This window comes from Bos mutus, chromosome 2, assembly GCF_027580195.1.
Source record: "Bos mutus isolate GX-2022 chromosome 2, NWIPB_WYAK_1.1, whole genome shotgun sequence".
Lineage (NCBI taxonomy): Eukaryota > Metazoa > Chordata > Mammalia > Artiodactyla > Bovidae > Bos > Bos mutus.
The window spans coordinates 64,158,972-64,179,038 of NC_091618.1; the positions used below are offsets into that span (position 1 = coordinate 64,158,972).

The 20,067-nt window shown below is 37.7% G+C and overlaps 1 protein-coding gene and 1 pseudogene across 7 annotated transcripts in view; both read right to left on the reverse strand.

The window, feature by feature from the left end:
• The window catches only part of PTPN4 (protein tyrosine phosphatase non-receptor type 4), a 190,592-nt gene that overhangs the window by 38,854 nt on the left and 131,671 nt on the right, over positions 1-20,067 (reverse strand). For all 7 annotated transcript variants that reach the window (XM_070389259.1, XM_070389265.1, XM_070389270.1 and 4 more), the window contains 3 exons: positions 15,298-15,423; positions 13,308-13,466; positions 2,594-2,753 (listed from right to left, as the gene is read on the reverse strand). In XM_070389259.1, coding sequence (XP_070245360.1) covers positions 2,594-2,753; positions 13,308-13,466; positions 15,298-15,423 — 445 coding nt within the window. The remainder of the gene's footprint in view (positions 1-2,593; positions 2,754-13,307; positions 13,467-15,297; positions 15,424-20,067) is intronic.
• Positions 6,181-7,698, reverse strand: LOC138990449 (tumor susceptibility gene 101 protein pseudogene; annotated as a pseudogene).

The following is a 20,067-nucleotide window of genomic DNA, read 5'->3' on the forward strand; positions in this document are numbered from 1 at the left end:
CACAATTTACTACACTTCACCCATTCAGAAAGTATAATTCAAAAATTTCTGCTACAGTGACAAAATTGTACCAACACCCCTACTATTTAACTTTAGAACCTTTTCCTCATCCCCCAAAGAAACCCTGTGTCCATCATCAGTCACTACCCCTCTGCTTGCCCCCATCCCCCAAGTCCTATTCAACCCCTCATCTATTTTCTCTCCCTCTATATATACATACTTGACTATTCTGAACGTTTCATGTATGTAGAATTACACAATATATGGTCATTTGTAGCAGGCTTCTTTCACTATATGTTTTATGCCTATTCTTTAAGGTAAGTATCTGGCTAATTCTTTCTTATCCTTCAAGACACAGGTCTGAGATGATCATTTCTGGGAAATCTTCCCTTAAATCCACAGCTGAATTAGTTGTATTTATATACTTGTGAATTCCCTAAAGTCACTTCTAATTACAGAACTCATCCTCCTCAATGCACCAGTAGCATCTGACACAGGTGATTACTCTCTCCGTGACCTTCTTCTCATCAGCTAGCTGGCTAGTTTTCTTTCCTACCATTTTGTCTGCATCTTTTCAGTTTCCTTTGCTTTCCGTCTCCCTCATGTTTATAGCTTGGAGGACTAAAATTTCAGAATCTCTTATTAAGGTAATCTGCACACTCTACACTTCCTGTCTCATGGTTTTAAATATTCTGTCTACATGCCATCAACTCTCAACATTATAACTTCAGCTTCAATCCCTCCCTTCAACTCCAGAATCATGTCTCTAAATGGATTCCTAGTAGACATATCATTGTGCCCCTATCGAGCTCCCGATATTCCCCCCCACACCGGTTCTACCTGGAACCTTTCACGTCCCAGCAAATGGCAACTTCATCCTCCTAGTTGTTTAGGCCCCAAATCTTCCTATTATCCTTGATTATCTCTCCCTAGTACGCTACAACCAGTCCATCAGCAGACTGTGTCAGCTCTACTCTAAAACTCCACCCAGAATACAGCCATGTTGGTCCAATCACCACTGCTTAACAGGATGACACCTCATGGCCAGTTTCTCTACTGCCACCCTGCTTTTGATTTTTTCTCAACATAAAAGCCAGAGTGAAACCATTAAAACCTAAGTGACAGCACATTGCTTCTCTCCTCCGTTATGTCCATTTGCTTCCAATCTCACTTAGAGACTGGACAAAACCTTTACAAGACCGGGTATTTAGGATCTGGCCCTTTCCTGTTCCTTCTAGTTTGCTCATTCTGCTCTGGCCACACTGACCCCCTTGGTGTCCTCTGACAGTATCAGTCACACCCTGTCTTTGCACTGTTGTCCTCTGGGCTTATCTGCTCTCTTGTCAAGTATCCATGTAGTTTATCACCAAACTCATCCTTGGCTCACACTGTAATACTCCACTCTGGAAATTTCCTAGCCCTTTTCTGCCTTGTCTCTGTAGCATTTATCTAATAGGCTATAAATTTATTTAATTTGTTTACAGCTCGTCTCATCCTTATCCTTAGAATATAAGTTCCTTGCAGGCAGAGTTTTTTAAATTTTATTCTACTATATTCCCAGAGCCCATAACAATGCATGGCACAGAGCAGGTATTCAATAAGTAATTTTTGCTTGAGTGGAAAAACAAACTAGACTGTAGATTATTTAACAGCAGGGACAATGTCTGATTTATCTTTGTATGCCCACTACCTACCTTAGTAGGTAAAGAAAGACCTCAGTTAACTATGAACCAATGAATGATACATAGGAATCACCACACAGGTAGCACTAAAGTTGTCATTCATTTTGAATAAGGATTTTGATCTCTATGATGTGTCTGTGGTGGTACAGTAAGTGTGGGAGAACTTTAAATGGCTGCCTCTGGCTTTTCACTTTTAGACAGTGAGGGAGGATCATGGGTGAAGAACAAGAGGGTAAGTGAGCAATGGCCAACAGGCCATTTGGCATCACCCACACCTCCTGTGGGGCCTCCTCTCCTTGTATCTCATTTTATTCCTTGATATCCCTTTAAGTTTCCTGAAATACACCCATATTTCTGTCTGTCCTATACTTCTTCATAAACACAATGTATCCTTAAAATTTATTAACAACAATCTGACCTTTGATTCATCTACTTGAAAAAGCAATGAAAATTCACAAATCAGGGGATTCTAAAAATTTACCATTTTTGTTTGGTACAATGTACTAAAATATCTCATGGATATATTTTGAAGAACACAGCAATTATATATTCCAAAGACCTGCATTCAATTTCAAAAGGTTGATTAAAATGATAAAGTTGCTGCACTTAATTATATAATAAAATTAATGATATTTAATAGGCTATCAGCATTTGTTCTGGAAATGTGCTTTGCAAGACTGAAACCAACAAATCTGTCAAAAATTAACTTCTAGCGCAATGTTTTATAAATGATGATAAAAGAAAATTCCACAATTGGGTTATATGATGGCACAATTTATGAGTAAACATATGATGAAAAAGAGAAAGTACTGTAATATAATTTACAGATAAAACAGGCTAGGGTACAAAAGAAATTTCATTTACAATTAAACATTTTCAAAGAAATGTGAGTATCTGAAGAAACTACTTACAGTAGATTTTTCAGGAGACGATGGAACATCAAATGTTTCATTAACATGGTTTTCCAGATCTTGTTGAGAATGTGAATAATGAATCTGGCTCCAACTGTTTTTCTTTGATTGTTTGGGTGGTAAAGCTGGAGGCTGCCCATCTCCAGGAGTCTCTTGTGATCTAGTTAGGAAAAGAAGGGAAAAAAATTAAGTATTTTGGAAGCTGTCTTACAGAATTGTTATTTTATTTTATTTTACTTTATTTATTTATTTTTTTTTCAGAATTGTTATTTTAAAAGCTGGGGTCAAGCAACTCAGATATTTACTATGTCTAGTAGGAGACAAGCTTTGAATACCATATTTATTTGCAAATGCCACTGTTTAATGAAAACTTTCTTAACTTTGAAGTTTAAAGTAATAAATCTAATTTCTTAATTTATCAAATCTGTAAACAATTCTACAGATTGTTTATATAATAAATAATAAAATAACTTTAAGGATACCCCTATGAAGAGATTTATTGATCTACCATAACAATGTATATACATTTCCAAAAACCCCTTTCTAAGGTCTTCAGTGGAGTTCTATGGGCAGGCAGAGAGATAACTGAGAGCCAAGCTGTGCACAGATACCAAGCTATAACACAGATACTCGGTGCCACCTTAGAAATCAAGGGATTGTTCATTTTATTTGGAAATAAAATGCAATCTATGGAAGTGATGAACACAATGGGCAAGAGTGCTGAGTTCACTGAGGGGACAAAACTAGAGAAGACAGTGTTGGAAAACCTGATTTTAGGTGAGGATGCAAGAACCCAATTAACATTAGAAAGCAGATGCCTTAGGCAGAAGCAGCAGGAGCAGATGAGCTGACTCTGACAGGGGAAACCTCAAGGTTAAAAATGCACCTTTTAGGAAGGAGCACAGTGCATGCAGTAAAAGTTGAGTTTTTCACAAAGGCCAGAAGGGGGAACCAGTGGTTCAACTTGGACCCCAGAAAGCCTGTGTCCATAGAAGTCTTGGACTTGAAGGGACCCGGAAGGGGAAAACTGACCATCAGTGGGGTTTTTATTTATCTCAGAGGTCGCAGGAGATCCTTTGGGAAAATAAAAGAATTTTTATCCCACTGCCTAAGGACAGGTGAGAGAGAGTTGACAGCTGCTGTGTCAACCTCATGGCTGCTGCTGTGGTAATTAGGACAGGCTACAGACAGATGCTGCACATCTACAAGGCCTGCAAGAAGCAGAACTGTACCCTTCAGTCCTCCCTGGCTGACATCAGGACTGGCTATATGATGTGCTCTGGGCAATGAAATATGAGTAGCCACTTCTGAAGGGAGTATTTGTGTTTGTGTTTCTCTCTTCCCTCAGGCAGGAAACCAGCCATGTCCCAACAGGGGCTGCTATCAGTCTGAGCCTTAAATGATCATGACATAGAGCAGAGCCACAGGTGATCCATGAGTATACGGAATGTAAGGGAGAAAGAACCCTTGTTGTACGTTACTGTGAGTGGGGAGACTCTGCTACCATGGAATAATTTGGCCCAAGATAACTGACACACAGGTTATTGCCAGAGTGGTTCTTGGAGACATGCTGCTCTTGGTAGAGAAGCTGTGAACTTATTGAGACTTGCTGCTAGACACGTGGTAGATATGGCAGTGATACTAAAACCTGCTTAGTGCCGAGGTAGTCAGCCAGGATTAACAGTGAATGATCTAACTTCTCCTAAGAGAAAATACAGCTCTTCTAATCTAGTATAAATTATACTTGCTAAATACGCAGATTAACAATAACAACCACTCAGCGGTCTACATCGAAGTCTTCAGGGCTCAAAATGCTCTAAATTCTGGTAAGTCTATAAAGACTGCATCAGAGAGCATATCTCCCCATTTCAGCAAAAGCTTCTCTGAGGTCTATCTTGATGGCTAGAGACTCCAGGTCCCAGACATACTAGTTTTTATTCTGCTAATTTCAATTGCCAAGAACTCAAGCCTCTGAGATCTAATACATTCAAGGGTTGGTGGTCCAAGAAAATGTCCTCACAGATTACAATAGAGATGTATGTTTCCACTATGGCCTGCTGTAGGGGATTAGGACAGGTAACTGTAGGCAACCCTTGGCAGAGCCTCAGATATGAAATTTCTAAAAAGCAGTTATCAAAATACTCTAAGACTTCACGAAAACCAGAAGTCACTGGATCTCACATGGATTAATCAATAGGTCTCATCTCTTCTTTAGGACTAAGTATTACCATGTGGGGAAGGTGAAGAGAAGCTTTTTTTTTAGTTTTGCATATGGCTATCACACCTGGGAAGCATTTCATATTAAAACTAAAGATCTTGGCAAAACTATAAGGTTAAGATCAGGTGGGAATGGAGTCAGAGCAACTTTCTTTATCCTTGGTTCAGCTAACTGTCTAAACATAGTGCCAAGACAAACAACAGGGACAAACATACACCTGATAGGCAGCACGGTGTCTAAGTGAGCCATGCCTGGTGGGCAGGGGCATCACGGCAGCAGCACTCAGTTACAAGAGGGGACACTCTGCTGACTGCTGAATCTGCATTTCCGGGGTTAGAGACTAGGGGTATATGGTCCAAAAAACTATAGACGTGATTTTTATTATGTGCTTTTGATTAGTACCTAGAGAAGGAAATGGCAACCCATTCCAGTCTTCTTGCCTGGAGAATTCCATGAACAGAGGAGCCTGGCAGGCTATAGTCCATTGGGTCGCAAAGAGTCAGACACAACTAAACAACTAACATTCATTTTGATTAGAAATTATTGTCCAAGAACAGTGGCTGCAAATTCATGGCTTGTGGGCCAACTTTAGCTAACAGACATTTGGCCTGTTCACTGTAAAACTGTGAGTTGACTACATTTAAAAAATTACAAATCTGGATTTCCAGAATGAAAAACTTGGAAGCTCTGGAAAAAATGGACCAGCACTACAAGTTGTTAACAACTGAACAAAGCCAAGTGATAGCTGCTGCCTTTAGGTGACCATGGGCATTCCAGTCCACATGAATCCCACCCACACTTCGGTGGGTGTCTGAATATACCTTCTCCTTTACTTATTCAGAGTCTGCAAGAAGACACAGGAAGGAAGAGACTTTAAGTGTACTGACCTGAGTTGGGATTTGAGTCAAACTCTATAAAGAAAAGGTAAGGAGAATACAGTGCAGGCTGGAAGGACTAGGCAAGATCTCAGAGAGGAAAGACAATACAATTTTGGATTTCAGGATAGGACTATCTGTCGTCTTTCATTGTTTTATGTAACTTTTTTGTTAAAGTAACTTCACAGAGAGTGAGACAGGCTCTCCACAAGTCTGATTATTGCAGAGGGTTATTATAGTTTGTCTGGGGAACTTTCACAAACTAATTATGTGCTCTCCCAGTAATCCTGGTAGCAATTACCCTTTCTATTTTTTCAACTTCAATAACCAAACATTCACTCTCTCTTCTTTCTACCTATCTTTCTACAGTGTATAAAAGTAATTAAGAATATAAACAAAGACTCCTAAAATTCTTATTCTGGGCAAAAGCTATCAATTACATTTTAAAAACATACCCATATTAACTCATCTTATTTTAAGAAATAACTTCCGTGTTCATATTTAATGCAGAAGTATTACATGCAGTCAATCTACTACTTAAACAATTATCTAGGAAGATGACTTTTTTTTTAAAGCAACAAATTTTATTTAGCATAGTCAGTCCCAACATTCAGCACAAAAAAAGTTTACAGAGGATAGAAAATGCATTAATAAAAGCCAGTCTTTACCAAAAGAAAACAGAAAACATATTATTGATTCAAAATATTTTACACTTGAATGATAAACGGCAATAACTTATTTGGGACACCTACTAATATAAGAGAAAGTAAGAGAAGAAAAGAATACTTTAGAAAAGTTCAATCTCCATCTGGTATCAGAGAAGTCAGTAGAGGTCACTGAGACCAGCAGTCTTTCTTGCTTTCTGCATTAGTGCCCTCAGCTGGAACTGTTTATGGGACAGAAGACGTACATGCTTTAGGAAGATGTCTAGGTCTGTTACTCCCTGCCTCAAAGCTTCTCCCAGGTAAAAAATAGTGTCTTCAATAGCATTTTCCTCTGCATACAGATTTAGGATCTGTTTGTATAGTGGGGCTGTGGGAATGATAACTTCATCAATATCATTGTTTTCAGATTGATTTTCCATTTTCTCCAGAGCAGAACTGAGTTCTTTCTCAAAAGTTCTATGTTTTTATCAACCTCAGCTACTTCTTGGGTAACCATCTCTTTGAGTTTCTGGTGACCTTTTTTCAGGTCTTCCTCTGTTCGTTTCAAGGCATTGAGTTCTGCCTGGGCACAATCCGTTTCCTCCTTCATCCGCCATCTCAGTCTGTCACTGACTGCTGAGATGAGAGAGGCTTGGATAGTGTCCTTGCTGATTGTGCCATCTCTACTGGGACCAAGAGTGGTCACAGGAGGCTGGGAAGGGTACTAGGAACTTGTTGTGGCAGGATACTGACCACCAGGTCGGTAAGGACAGCCTGGGTAACCACTCGGATTGGGAGGGTACCCGGATGGTATGCAGAAATCCCACTTGTCATACCTGGCATGTAGGAAGAATCTTGTGGCCCTATTGCCTGGTATGGTGGATAGGATGCTGAAACAGTAGGACGAGAGAAGACTGGAGGTTCATCTCCAAACACCACAATCATGACTTGAATAAGCCCCAGTAAGTCTGACTGTGGGTGCTTCCATTCATGTAGATAAGGAAGACGTATCTTACCATTAGCATCCACATGCTTTCCTGTTTTAATAGTCATTGAGCTAGTAGGCTTAACAAAACAGATAGGGGGATTATACGGATATGTGTCCAGCAGCCACAGGCAGATTGGAATATTCTATGTATTACTTCTATAAGGCACAGGAATTGTTCCAGTAAGGTTCATTAGTTCCCTGGAACTACCATCATTAAAAACGTATGAATCCAATACAGGTTTGAGATCTTTGTATAAAGTAATAACGTTAACAGTTTCACATACAGTTAGGTCTCTGTATTTGTACTTGGACACCATTTTCTTGAGCTGGCTCTCCGACCCTGCCACGGTGGCCGCCTCGTGACTCCGGTCTCTGCAGGCAAAGGGTCAGCCACTCCGGGGCCGCCCCAGGCTGCCCCACAAAACCGCACATGGACGAGCCAGCCGCCCCACTCCCACCCTCCCTCTAGCAACAGGAAGTCAGCCTCCACCGGAAGATGACTTTCATAGGTAAACCATGTATTGTAATTTAAAATTATAATACATTTGAAATAATATCATGAAATAGGCCAGTTCTTTAAAAAGCTTCTATTTCTAGGCCAAAGCAAAAACAAACAAAAACTGCCAAGGAAAACAGAATGAAGAGACATCACATACTCTGGAAGGACAATCAGGCAGTGTAGTGGAACGAAGCCCTACAAGGAATAACAGCTAGCATCTGAAAGAAGGGATCTATAACTTACAGGAAGACCAGCATCTACTATCAGGTAGTTTAGACAGGACTTGGGAAATAGGAACAAAGTAAGAAGAGGGATCAGGGCTGTGGCTGGGGTCTTACAAGGAGAAGTAATCAGCTGGCTTTAAGTATGGGAGCTGGGGAAAAAATTGGTCATACAGACAGTATAGAAAATATAATCTCAAAGAGATGATTATAATTACTCATAAAAAATAAAAATAAACAGGATAAACCCTGAAAACTGTAAATTAAAAAAAAATGCTGCCAAAAGTTTAACCGTACCAATACATCTTTCATACATATAAGTATAAAGTTTATTCTAAGTTAAGAGTAGAAAACAAAAACCATACTCTTGGTAGACACTAATACAAACTTAACAGAAATGATGGCTCCTTTTTCATTAAAACTCTCATTTTTTAAGATACACACCAGGAGCTCTTGTCTCATTCAATTACAATCACTAGTGTCACCTGTCTTCATTAGGCATTTACCCCTGCCACACTTCTGTGAGATACAGACAAAATTCTGGTTCAGAATTCAGGCTTCTTGATATTTTGGCTAATTTATAGTAACATTTAGAGTATTTCAAAGTAAATAACCATTTCAGACTGGTTACTAATTTATGCTCAAGACAATTCAAGTGTTTAGAAACTCCCCAGGATATGATTGGTGGTGGTAGTTTAGTCGCTAAGTCATGCCCGACTCTTGTGACCCCATGAACCGTAGCCTGCTGGGCTCCTCGTCCTTGGGATTCTCCAGGCAAGAATACTGGCGTGGGCTGCCATTTCCTTCTCCATAGGATATGATTAACAGAAGAATACACTTGAAAATGTCATATTATTTTATCAGTAGGCATCTAGTCCGGAACCAAGGTCGCAGACCTGAGATTTCTGGTTTCAACCAAACTTCAAGTCTCCGACCTTCACTTCCAAATGCAAGTCCTGGAGACTTTTGCCGGAGCTGGATGGCAGGTAACCATACTTCAGTGAAACAGCCTACACCTGCACTTAGTCCTGCTCTCACAGGTACAGCATCTCACGTGGTGAATCCTCTGAGGCCCCGCGACTTAAGACTCTTACATCGAACCCTCTTTGGTTCTTTTATTTCCTTGTCCTAGAGCAGTTCAGTATTTGCAGGTTAGACTGGATCAAGACTGGCATGGGAGCTGGGTTGCACTGAGCCTGCAGGCAAAGTGATCAGTGCCAGTAGTTCAGAGAAGCAAAGGGAAAGCAAAGCTTTGAGGACTAGTCAAAAGGAATTGAAAAGGTAGGACAAAGACACAGTGACTCATTAGACAAGACTGGAATGGGGCAGTCTAGGAGAGAATAGCTCAGGGAACTAGATTTAACATTTGAGAATTATGAAATCTGCAGTCTCTGGTGATTAGGAACTGAATGATGAAGTTGAGAATCTGGGGAATTCCTCATGGTGTTCAACCGGATATCCATACTTCAGACATGCAGACAGATAAAGGGTTGATAATATACTTAAAAGCTGCTGGTATACACTGCCCCCCCTCAAATTAAATGAAAGATGTATTTGTATTTATTATAGTTAACATATACTAAGTACATTTTCCCCTGCTGAACTACTAATAAGCATCTCATTAAATGTTCACAGAGGTCCTATGAGGTAGATATGATCGTCCTGCTTTTACAAACAAGGAAATTAAGGCTTACAGAGATAAAACAACTCACCCAAGGTCACAAAATTAGAAGTGGTGGAACCAAGTTTTAAACCCAGTCTGAATCCAGAGCTTGTGCTCTTAACACAAAGTTATAGTTGCACCTCAAAGAAAACAACTGCAAAAAGCAGGAGGAAACTTAATTTAAATCAGGGGTTTCTTAACCTGTAGCACGCACACATGGTACACATACTTTAAGGGCTTCCCAGGTGGCGCTAGCAGTAAAGAACCCACATGCCAGAGACCAAGGTTCGATCCCTGGGTTGGGAAGATCCCCTAGAGAAGGCCATGGCAACCCACTCCAGTATTCTTGTCTGGAGAACCCAGGGACACAGAAGCCTGACAGTCTTACAGTCCATGGAGCCACAAAGAGTTGGACATGACTGAAGCAACTTAGCATGCATGCAAACCTGTAGCAGTGGACCCTTTTCTTTAAATGAAATGCTGCTCAGAAGCCAGTTTTTAAGATAGACAAAAACTAAGCAACCCTATCTACTAGTATCTGAGGCTTCAACAGACCTTGTCAGAGCAAATGCTGAACATGACTATTTTCTTTCATTCCATTTTGCTTATAATGGTAGCATCTTAAATTCTACCAGAAACTGTTTATATTTAAAATGAACAGAATACAAGACCAGGGCTCTAACAACATCCATATTTACTTTAATTGATAATATATTCCTAATGCAAAGGTTTTTGATATATCTGAAATCAATAACTTGCCTAAAATGATCCAAAGTGGGGGCTAGATGGGAACAAGGACTTGAAACACATACTGTTCAAATTTTATCCACATAAAAAATTTATGGACAAATTACCACCCGTCTTAACTTTTGGATGTTAAAGAAAAAAGGAGAACCAGGAATGTGATTCTATAAGTGTTCCAATGCCCAACTTTCAATAATATGCTTATCTTATTCTCTGACATTTTGGAAAATGTTATGTGAAGAACAAAAAATGAAAATATTATACTTAAGTGCACTTTGCTGTTACAGGCATATTCTAAAACAGCAGCAAAAGAGTTGTTAAAATTGTCAATCAAGCCAAGTGAGTAAAAACTTTCCTGACTTTCAATCCAGTCAGTTTTAAATTTCCTCATGAATGCTTCAACAACAGCAGTGATTTGATTTGCTTACTCTGCAGTCAAAACAGTTCTCTATTGCAGCCTTTAGCAATCTGTATCATAATAAAAATAAAATTTATCCATCTCCCATTCACATGCTCTGCTGATTACTTTTTAGAAATAACTGAACTTCCCTGTTACATATCGGTATTGTGGTATGAATTTATTTTTTTAAAAATCTGTTATTTTTAAAGTAATTTAGGGCTAATGATTATCTTAGAAAAATTACAAACTAAAAATAGTCTGATTTTCTGTGGAACATTTAAAGAAAGGAAGGAAATGGTAGGATGTAGTTTCAATCACCCCTGCCTTTAAATGGTAACTTTATTCTAAGCAATAAAACAGCCTCCTATTTGTTTCCACAATAAACACACCTGTGAGTTAATAGCATTTTCTCCTGTGAAGCAGGCAAGCTCACCCAGTGCCCCAAGCCAGGACTCACCTTAACTCCCATGGACTCATTTAAAAACCAGGCAACTGGTGAGCTAGCTCAACATCTATTTCCATGCACTACACTGAGACACTCTGTGCTTAATCCAACATATTGCTGGAACTCTTTTCACATTTGACCAAGGTAAAACTAAAATCTATGGAGTCCAAGTTGAAAAATATTTGCTCTAAATGGAAAAAAAAATATCAACAAAGCCTTGTCCAGGATACAAAGTTCTACAGACTGGCTCAGGTAAGAAAATCTGAGTTTTAGTTCTGTAATTTGGAACAAATGCTGTAAGTGTGGCTTTTTCTCTTCTATAAAGTGGGGTTATATACCTTTTCTATTTTATTGAGTTCTCTTGAGTAGAATAGTGAGATAATTTATGAAAAAAGCTGACTGTAAGCTACTAATGTTAGTTACTATTATTAGTTTACCATTATGCTTGTCTTTTCAGAACTCTCTCATTAAATTGGCCGAATTTCAGACGCAGTTATAGATTCAAAACTGAATACAAACACATAGGCTTCATAAAATACATATCCAGAGAGAAAGCCCAAAACATCTGAAATTCTTGTGGACTGGGCAGGGGAAGCAAACACTCTGCATGGTTCCAGTCTATGCCAAACCTGCTTTTCCATTTCAGGTCAGGAAAAGACAACAAAGGTATTCTGAAGAGGGTAAGTGATTTGGGGGATTTGTGTATCTATACAATTCACAAAAGGAAATATTCAACTGTATGTGTATGCAGATGTGTATGTGTCTCCACGAAAACAGCCCTTCAAAAACCAGACTGAGACCATGTGGTCAGGTCCCGGGAGTGACACTGATCTGTCTATAATGAGATGGGCTTTGTCATTCCTCTATGTGGTCAGCTTTCATGTGCTGAAAGCATGTCATTCTAAAATTTAATCAGTTGGCATTTCAATCACATCCTTAATTATTGTACACTTCTTAAAATTTCAGAAATAGAAAATACATGCTTATTATTTACAATCAAACAAAAAGGTTACAGTTATAATTTTTAAAGTGATAAAACATTATAAATTTCCACCAATCTTAACTCTCGTCCATCCACAGTGCACACAGGGCACACTCCACGGTGTGCAGTGTGTATCTTTCTATTCCTCCATCCTTTATAAAGTACACACACAGTCAAGATCTTTCATGCAGATGTACATTAGCCAGACTAACCACCCAGTGGTCTTGACAGCTTGGCTGCTTCCCTGCTGGCCATGCACTGAGGACAGCAGTGGCTCCTCTGGACCAGGCAGGCTTTCCCGGAGCACAACACTCCACCTGTTCTCCATCTTTCCATCATTTAGACCCACCCTTCAACCCTGATCACTTTTACAATATTTTAAACTTCTTTTTCCTTCTCAACAATTAATGGATCATCTTATCTATTATCTTACAAAGTATCTTTTTCCTAATTTGTACACTGTATTTTTACTTCCATATGAATTAGCTGCATTATATGAACCAATAAATCAGGAAACTGCCTATTAATATGAGGTAAGCATGTTGGCATTAAACTGACATACTGAGTTATGAAGTTTAATTTACGCAGTTTGTAATGAGATAGAAATAAATTTTAGAAATGGTACATGCATGCTTTCTACAACTTATTGTCAGTGTGATCTTTTCCCTTGCTACTTAATTTCCCTCAATACTGCCTATTTATTCTTATGGCTCCCTTCCTGAAAAATATTAAGAAAATTCTACCTTTCATCACCTTACTGCCGGACCACAGTGATACATTAAACTACAGAAATATGTAATGGTATAAACTAAAGTTCAAGAATATATAGAGTCAAAAATAATAACAACAGTGATTCTGTGAAGTGAGGGGCCACCAAGACCTTCAGGAACATATAAGCACATTTACAATGAATTTTTAAAACATTGTACAAATAAAATCTTGTATCAAATACCATAATTTCCCAGATTATTTCAAATGAAATAATTTGGGGCATTATTATTTATAAGAAGGAAGCTAAATGAAAAAAAGCCTTACGGTGATGATTCCAAAACAATGCTATTAGCTTGTGTGGAAGATGGAGAGTGATGATTCCCGAAGGCCTCGCTCGGGGAAGCGTGGACCATGTGGCCCACCAGATGACCCACCGAAGATGGCCGCAGCCGGGTTCCCTCTTGGGTGAACGCAGAATTTCGACTATGAGAAGAGGAAGAGAAACTGAGTGAAAATGTGCTTTACCTCAGTATTTTCAAGTTTCTTAATTATATGATTGCATTAGAAAGTGGGTATGTGTTTTAAGACTAACCACATTTTACTAAGCTGAGTCTCTGACAAAGACAGTATGGGGTAAACAGAAAGAACACAGAATAGGAAGTCAAAGATCTGAGCTATAGTTAGCAATCTGCCATGGGGATTTTATCTGTTTCAATCATCTGTTATCTCTACCAACCTTAATGTTTCTGGGTTTTAGTCACTACAGATTTGCATCTTAAGCAGCATTTACAAAATAAAAGGAATAAATAATTCAGAAATATTTTTTCATATTTGGTCTGAACTCTTTTTTAATCCTTTAATAAATTCTTTCATTTGTAAATGGGGCTTTCTATAATTTCTAAGAATAGAGATATTGAACACAACATTTCCATCCTCATAAGAGACGCAGTCACTTTAAAATTTAGGGGAAAATATTTTTTTTTTTCAGATCATACCTAAAATTGTTTTATTACCAGAAAGTTTGACCAGAGTTAGTGACAATTAATTAACTCAATTGTCTGGTTTAAATTTCTTGTGTTTTCTACAATTTTCTGTAATTGTTTAGAGGGATACTGGAAACAAGAAAGGCTGGCTGGAAAAGAGACCAGGTTCGGGATCTTCTTCAAGCAAGTTGATTAGCCTTTGAATTTATACGCAGTCTATTATAAAAAAGATAACTTAGCAAGATACTGAGAAACTTTTGAGTCTATTTTATTTCTAGTAGTAAGGAAGACAACATGCTATGAACCAAACTGTTTATGACCATACTTTACATCCAATACAGTAGAAATTTACTCTTAAACTGACACTCATCAGCAAAACAGCTTTTAGGATTTAGTGCACATTTATTGGGAGAAGGCAATGGCACCCCACTCCAGTGTTCTTGCCTGGAGAATCCCAGGGACGGGGGAGCCTGGTGGACTGCCGTCTATGGGGTCGCACAGAGTCGGACATGACTGAAGCGACTTAGCAGCAGCAGCAGCAGCACATTTATTGAACATTAATGTGCATAAAGTACGTCCAAAGGAACTTCTTTAAATATTATATTCCATGCAAAACTTCAAATATTTTTTGGGTTAACAAGAACAGTCAACATTCAACTGACACTCAACAGTCAACTGACACTCGTTTTGTTATCATTATCTTAATCACATACATATAATACAACACATCTGTTAACTCTATAAAATTAAGATAACATCTTTGGCCAGAACAAATGTATTATTATTACACCCTACACCCAAGCATCCAGCTTTTGTGAGAAATGCTAGGATGAAACATATTCACAGTAAATACTGAATATCTGTGCTCCTCAGCAGAGCTATGGCTGCGCCTGTGGGAACTGAGGCTGGAGACCACTGTTTCCTAGAACACAGACAGTCGCAACCCAGGAGCAGGGTAGGAGCTTAAGTAAGAAAATCACAGCACCTAGCATATTCAAGTAATATGTGGTCCCCTAGAAACTGTGTTGGAGACACACAAGGAAAAGGATTATGTCATCAACAACCATACCCCCAGATTTTAAGTCTACTAAGAGATCTTGATTTATTGGTCAGTAATCTGACTATGAAAGTCAGCTTTGTAGTTAAGGGAGCATTTTTATTTCCTGTTCTGCTTACATAGGGAGTTTCAAGATAAGAGAAAATAATGCCCTGGAGCAATGACAATCATGCCTGAATGAACAATTTAAATTTTACATATTATGATGTTTAGCCCCTAGAAACATAGAGCCAAAAATTTAGAACCTAGCAAAACGTACCCCTGATGTACTTACTGGTTAGGTGTTCCTGGTGGAGATCGTGAAGGAAGGCTCTGTGTTTCTAACCTGTCATCAGATAGTGAATTTCTGCTGACTACTTCCCAATCCATTAATTTCCGTGCCAAGGGTTTACTTGGGGATCTGGAGTAACAATTTAAATAATATGTAAAAATGTTTATTTGTAAACCCCAAACTATGTATCAAACTTTAGAAATCATCTTAATAGACTATAGTTTAGATGAGTAAACATAATGCTTTTACTTGTAAGAAATCAATGCATTTGGAAACTATTTACCAAACAATTTCTTAAGATAGTAAATCTGTTTACATGAAGAGAGAAGGCTAAGAAAAAGAAGGAAAGAGAAGAAGGAAGAGGAGAAAAAAGAAACAAAGCAAGGACAGTAAAGAAAAAAACAATGGAACAGCTGGTTAGCAAGTTTTCCCAGATACTATCAGTATTATAGGCATTATCTGTCTCTTTTCCACAGTTTCTGTGACTCTTATCTTGGGATGTTTTAATTCCTAACATATCATTTCCTGGGTGTCCTTAAACTGAAACCCTGATCCTCTGACTCAATGAGGACAGGACAAAAACGCTGTGTATATTTTATTTAAAATTTCCCCTTTTAAATACAGTAGGCTAGTGGATTTTTTTTCTTCTTTAGGAAACATTTAGAAAGTTAACTATTTTGTCTCACGGTGGGGCACAGCATATGTTTCTTAACTTTATATGGTCAGTTACTATAGTGATAAAGAGACTAAGTGATCTTTGCAGAGAACAAAAAACCTTAGAATTTTAGGTAAATTAACAATTGAAGTCATTTGTTATACATATTCAAAAAGTGGCCAAAGTTTATGAAACATACATGATATCTATTTAAATGCCTAGCTTTTTGACATGCAGAGTCATATGAAGATTAATGTAATGAATTAAGTAAATTACATAAAAATACATACTATATCATCTTCTAAACTCAGATAGTTTTATATTTCAGTAATAAATTCACTGATGCACCCATACCAGATTTAAAAAGCATGGTAATACTGACCAAGAGTACCCAAGAAATTTTACATACATAGTAGAAAACATTAAAATAATGAGTGGGGACCATCAATCCTAGCTTTGACCTTCCCTTAGACAAACCACTTAGGCTTCTACATCTAAATACCTAAATTTACTTGTAAAATATACGCTCCCAAGGTCCTTCCCTACCTTCTGAAATGACCTATGAGTATGTAAATTTTCAGTGCAATGTTTTAGTTTATTAATTTTACTAAATCACAAATAACTTTACTTCTGAATTCAAACCACACAAATGCTCTATCATTTCATGTACTCATAGCCAAAATATTTTTACATTGGCCAATGACATTGCTTTTTTCTCTTTTTATTGAAATATAGTTGACTGACATCTCCTTAAGAACACTAAAAGTTTTCTAAAAGAGAAGTAATGTTATCAATAAAAAAAAAAAATCATTGACTCAGATTTCACTTTTCATAAGTGAATTTGAAGTAATCTAAACATAAACACTTCCCATTATCATGAGTTTAAATTACAGGTTTTTCTGATTTGAAAATAACTCGGTATACTATTTAGCCTGCCTCATCACTCACAAAAAAGTAAATAATCTCATGTATTAGATTTTTTTAAACTGAAATAAAGATTATTATAACATATAGTATTTATAGCTTTTCTATTAATGCTAATTCTTAATGTAATAAATAGATTACTCACATATTAAGATTATTAAATGTAAACTGTTTAAGTGAGTCCACTAACCACAATCAGAGATCACCTATTTTCATTTTCTAAAAGAGGGAAAGAGTTACTTGAAGGAGGAAAAAAAAATCTAGTTATACTCACCTAATGTAAAGCAATAGAACACTTTACTGTTGTTAATAAACTAAACATGGATGGAAATGCTTTGCATTTAAAACTAAATTTCAAGGTATTTTATTTTATTAACAGTTTCAACCTCAGGGACCCACCCACTCAAGCTTGCTGTCTATGTTTCCTGTTCAGTGTGGAAATTTCAGAGAAAAAAATACCACACTTCATCAGTGTTTGCAATGTGGTAAATTTATTTTCTGACCATGGCACCTTATTTTTCTGTTGCATGGGAACATTTTTTTGTTTTTTTCTTAGATATTATATGACAATTGAAAAAGTCTGGAAGCAATTCAAAGAACTGATGTATCAGAAAAATAAAATAAATTAATATTTATTATTGCTGAAAAAGCAATCTTACATAAAAAAGTGTAAGGAGAAACCTTTTCTATCTATTTATACTGCCAACTGAAATCCCAAGGAGTAGGCAAGGACTCTAGAATTCTCTAATACGCTAACAGAATAATTAAATAATTGCTAAAAACCTCCAGGGTATTGTGATAGATGTGCATCAGATTACCACAATCCCAGAAAAGCTTAGTCTTTCAGAGCTAGTAAGATCATTAAAACAGTACTAATAAAAACCCCATCCTAGTGAGGACTTATTATTTCAAAGAGGATTCATATAATTCCAGCACAACAAAAGAAACATGACACTTCTTTGGAGCCCATCATATTGGAATTTTAGTTCTATTAGTCACTGAATAATACGTATTTGTTTTATAAGATAACCAATTAAAATAATTTCACACTTAATAATTTCACACTTTAATTATGTATATATAAAACAAAGAACTATCTGACCAGTGATCTTATTACTAAGTGAAGTAAGTCAGACAGAGAAAGGCAAGTATCATACAATACCCCTTATCACGTGGAATCTTCAAATGAACTCATTTACAAAACAGAAACAGACTCACAGACTTAGGAGAACAAACATGGTTATCAATGGGGAAAGCTGAGGGGCAGGGATAGATTGGGAGTTTGGGACTGACATGTACACACTGCTATATTTAAAATAGATAACCAAAAAACCTCAGATAAGCAGATGACACCACCCTTATGGCAAAAAGTGAAGAGGAACTAAAAAGCCTCTTAATGAAGGTAGAAGAGTAGAGTGAAAAAGTTGGCTTAAAGCTCAACATTCAGAAAACTAAGATCGTGGCATCTGGTCCCATCACTTTATGGGAAATAGATGGGGAAACAGTGGAAACAGTGTCAGACTTTATTTTTGGGGGCTCCAAAATCACTGCAGATGGTGACTGCAGCCATGAAATTAAAAGACGCTTACTCCTTGGAAGGAAAGTTATGACCAACCTAGATAGTATATTCAAAAGCAGAGATATTACTTTGCCAACAAAGGTCCATCTAGTCAAGACTATGGTTTTTCCAGTGGTCATGTATGGCTGTGAGAGTTGGACTGTGAAGGATGTGTGCCGAAGAATTGATGCTTTTGAACTGTGGTGTTGGAGAAGACTCTTGAGAGTCCCTTGGACTGCAAGGAGATCCAACCAGTCCATGCTAAAGGAGATCAGTCCTGGGTGTTCATTGGAAGGACTAATGCTAAAGCTGAAACTCCAATACTTTGGCCACCTCATTGGAAAAGACTCTGATGCTGGGAGGGGTTGGAGGCAGGAGGAGAAGGGGATGACAGAGGATGAGATGGCTGGATGGCATCACCAACTCGATGGACATGAGTTTGAGTGAACTCTGGGAGTTGGTGATGGATAGGGAGGCCTGGTGTGCTGCAATTCATGGGGTCGCAAAGAGTCGGACACGACTGAGCAACTGAACTGGACTGAACTGAACTGAACTGAACTGAAAGGCTTACTGTATAGCACAAGGAGTTCTGTTCAAGATTCTGTAATAACTGAAATGGAAAAAGAATTAATACTTGTATGTATGTAACTGAATCACTTTGCTGTCCACCTGAAACTAACACAACATTGTTAATCAACTATGCTGCTGCTGCTGCTAAGTCGCTTCAGTCGTGTCCGACTCTGTGCGACCCCATGGACGGCAGCCCACCAGGCTCCCCCGTCCCTGGGATTCTCCAGGCAAGAACACTGGAGTGGGTTGCCATTTCCTTCTCCAGTGCATGAAAGTGAAAAGTGAAAGTGAAGTCGCTCAGTCATGCCCAACTCTTAGGGACCCCATGGACTGCAGCCCACCAGGCTCCTCCATCCATGGGATTTTCCAGGCAAGAGTACTGGAGTGGGGTGCCATTGCCTTCTCCGTAATCAACTATACTCCAATATAAAATAAAATTTTTTAAAAAATTTAAATAAAATTGAAAAAATAAAACATATTGGGAACCACTCTGGGAAAAAAAGAACTAAGATGCAGATGTAACTATCTGCATATTTCTCAAAATCTGATATGCTCAAAATATTAAAGCATTAACACATACAAATAAAGGAAGTCACTTGCATGTGATATTAACATATAATACATCTATGATTTGGTATTCATATTAGAATATCATATTACAATAGAACCAGTTATGAAATCATGTTCAGTGTTTTTATAAATATCAAGCAGCAAAATAGTTAAGCTTCTTGTTAGGAAAAGAATAAAAAAATATAAGTATTTTGTTATGGTGCAGTTTTAACAAAGAAGAATCAGGAAAGTATTTATTTTGATTTTAACAAGTCTGAAAGGAGTGTTGCAAAAAAGTTATAGTACTAAGAACTAGAATAAACACATACATTCTAAGTTAAAGCAGAATTGATAGGAAGTAAATTATTTCTTTCTCAAGAGCAATTTCAAGGAAAATTATTTCAAATTAACATTCTGCTGTTCATTTTACCTTTATACAGGTCCTTAGAATTTTCTAACTGGAAACAAGGGTATCTATGACTGTAGAAAGGAGGAATTTGAATAATTTCAGTAGGCA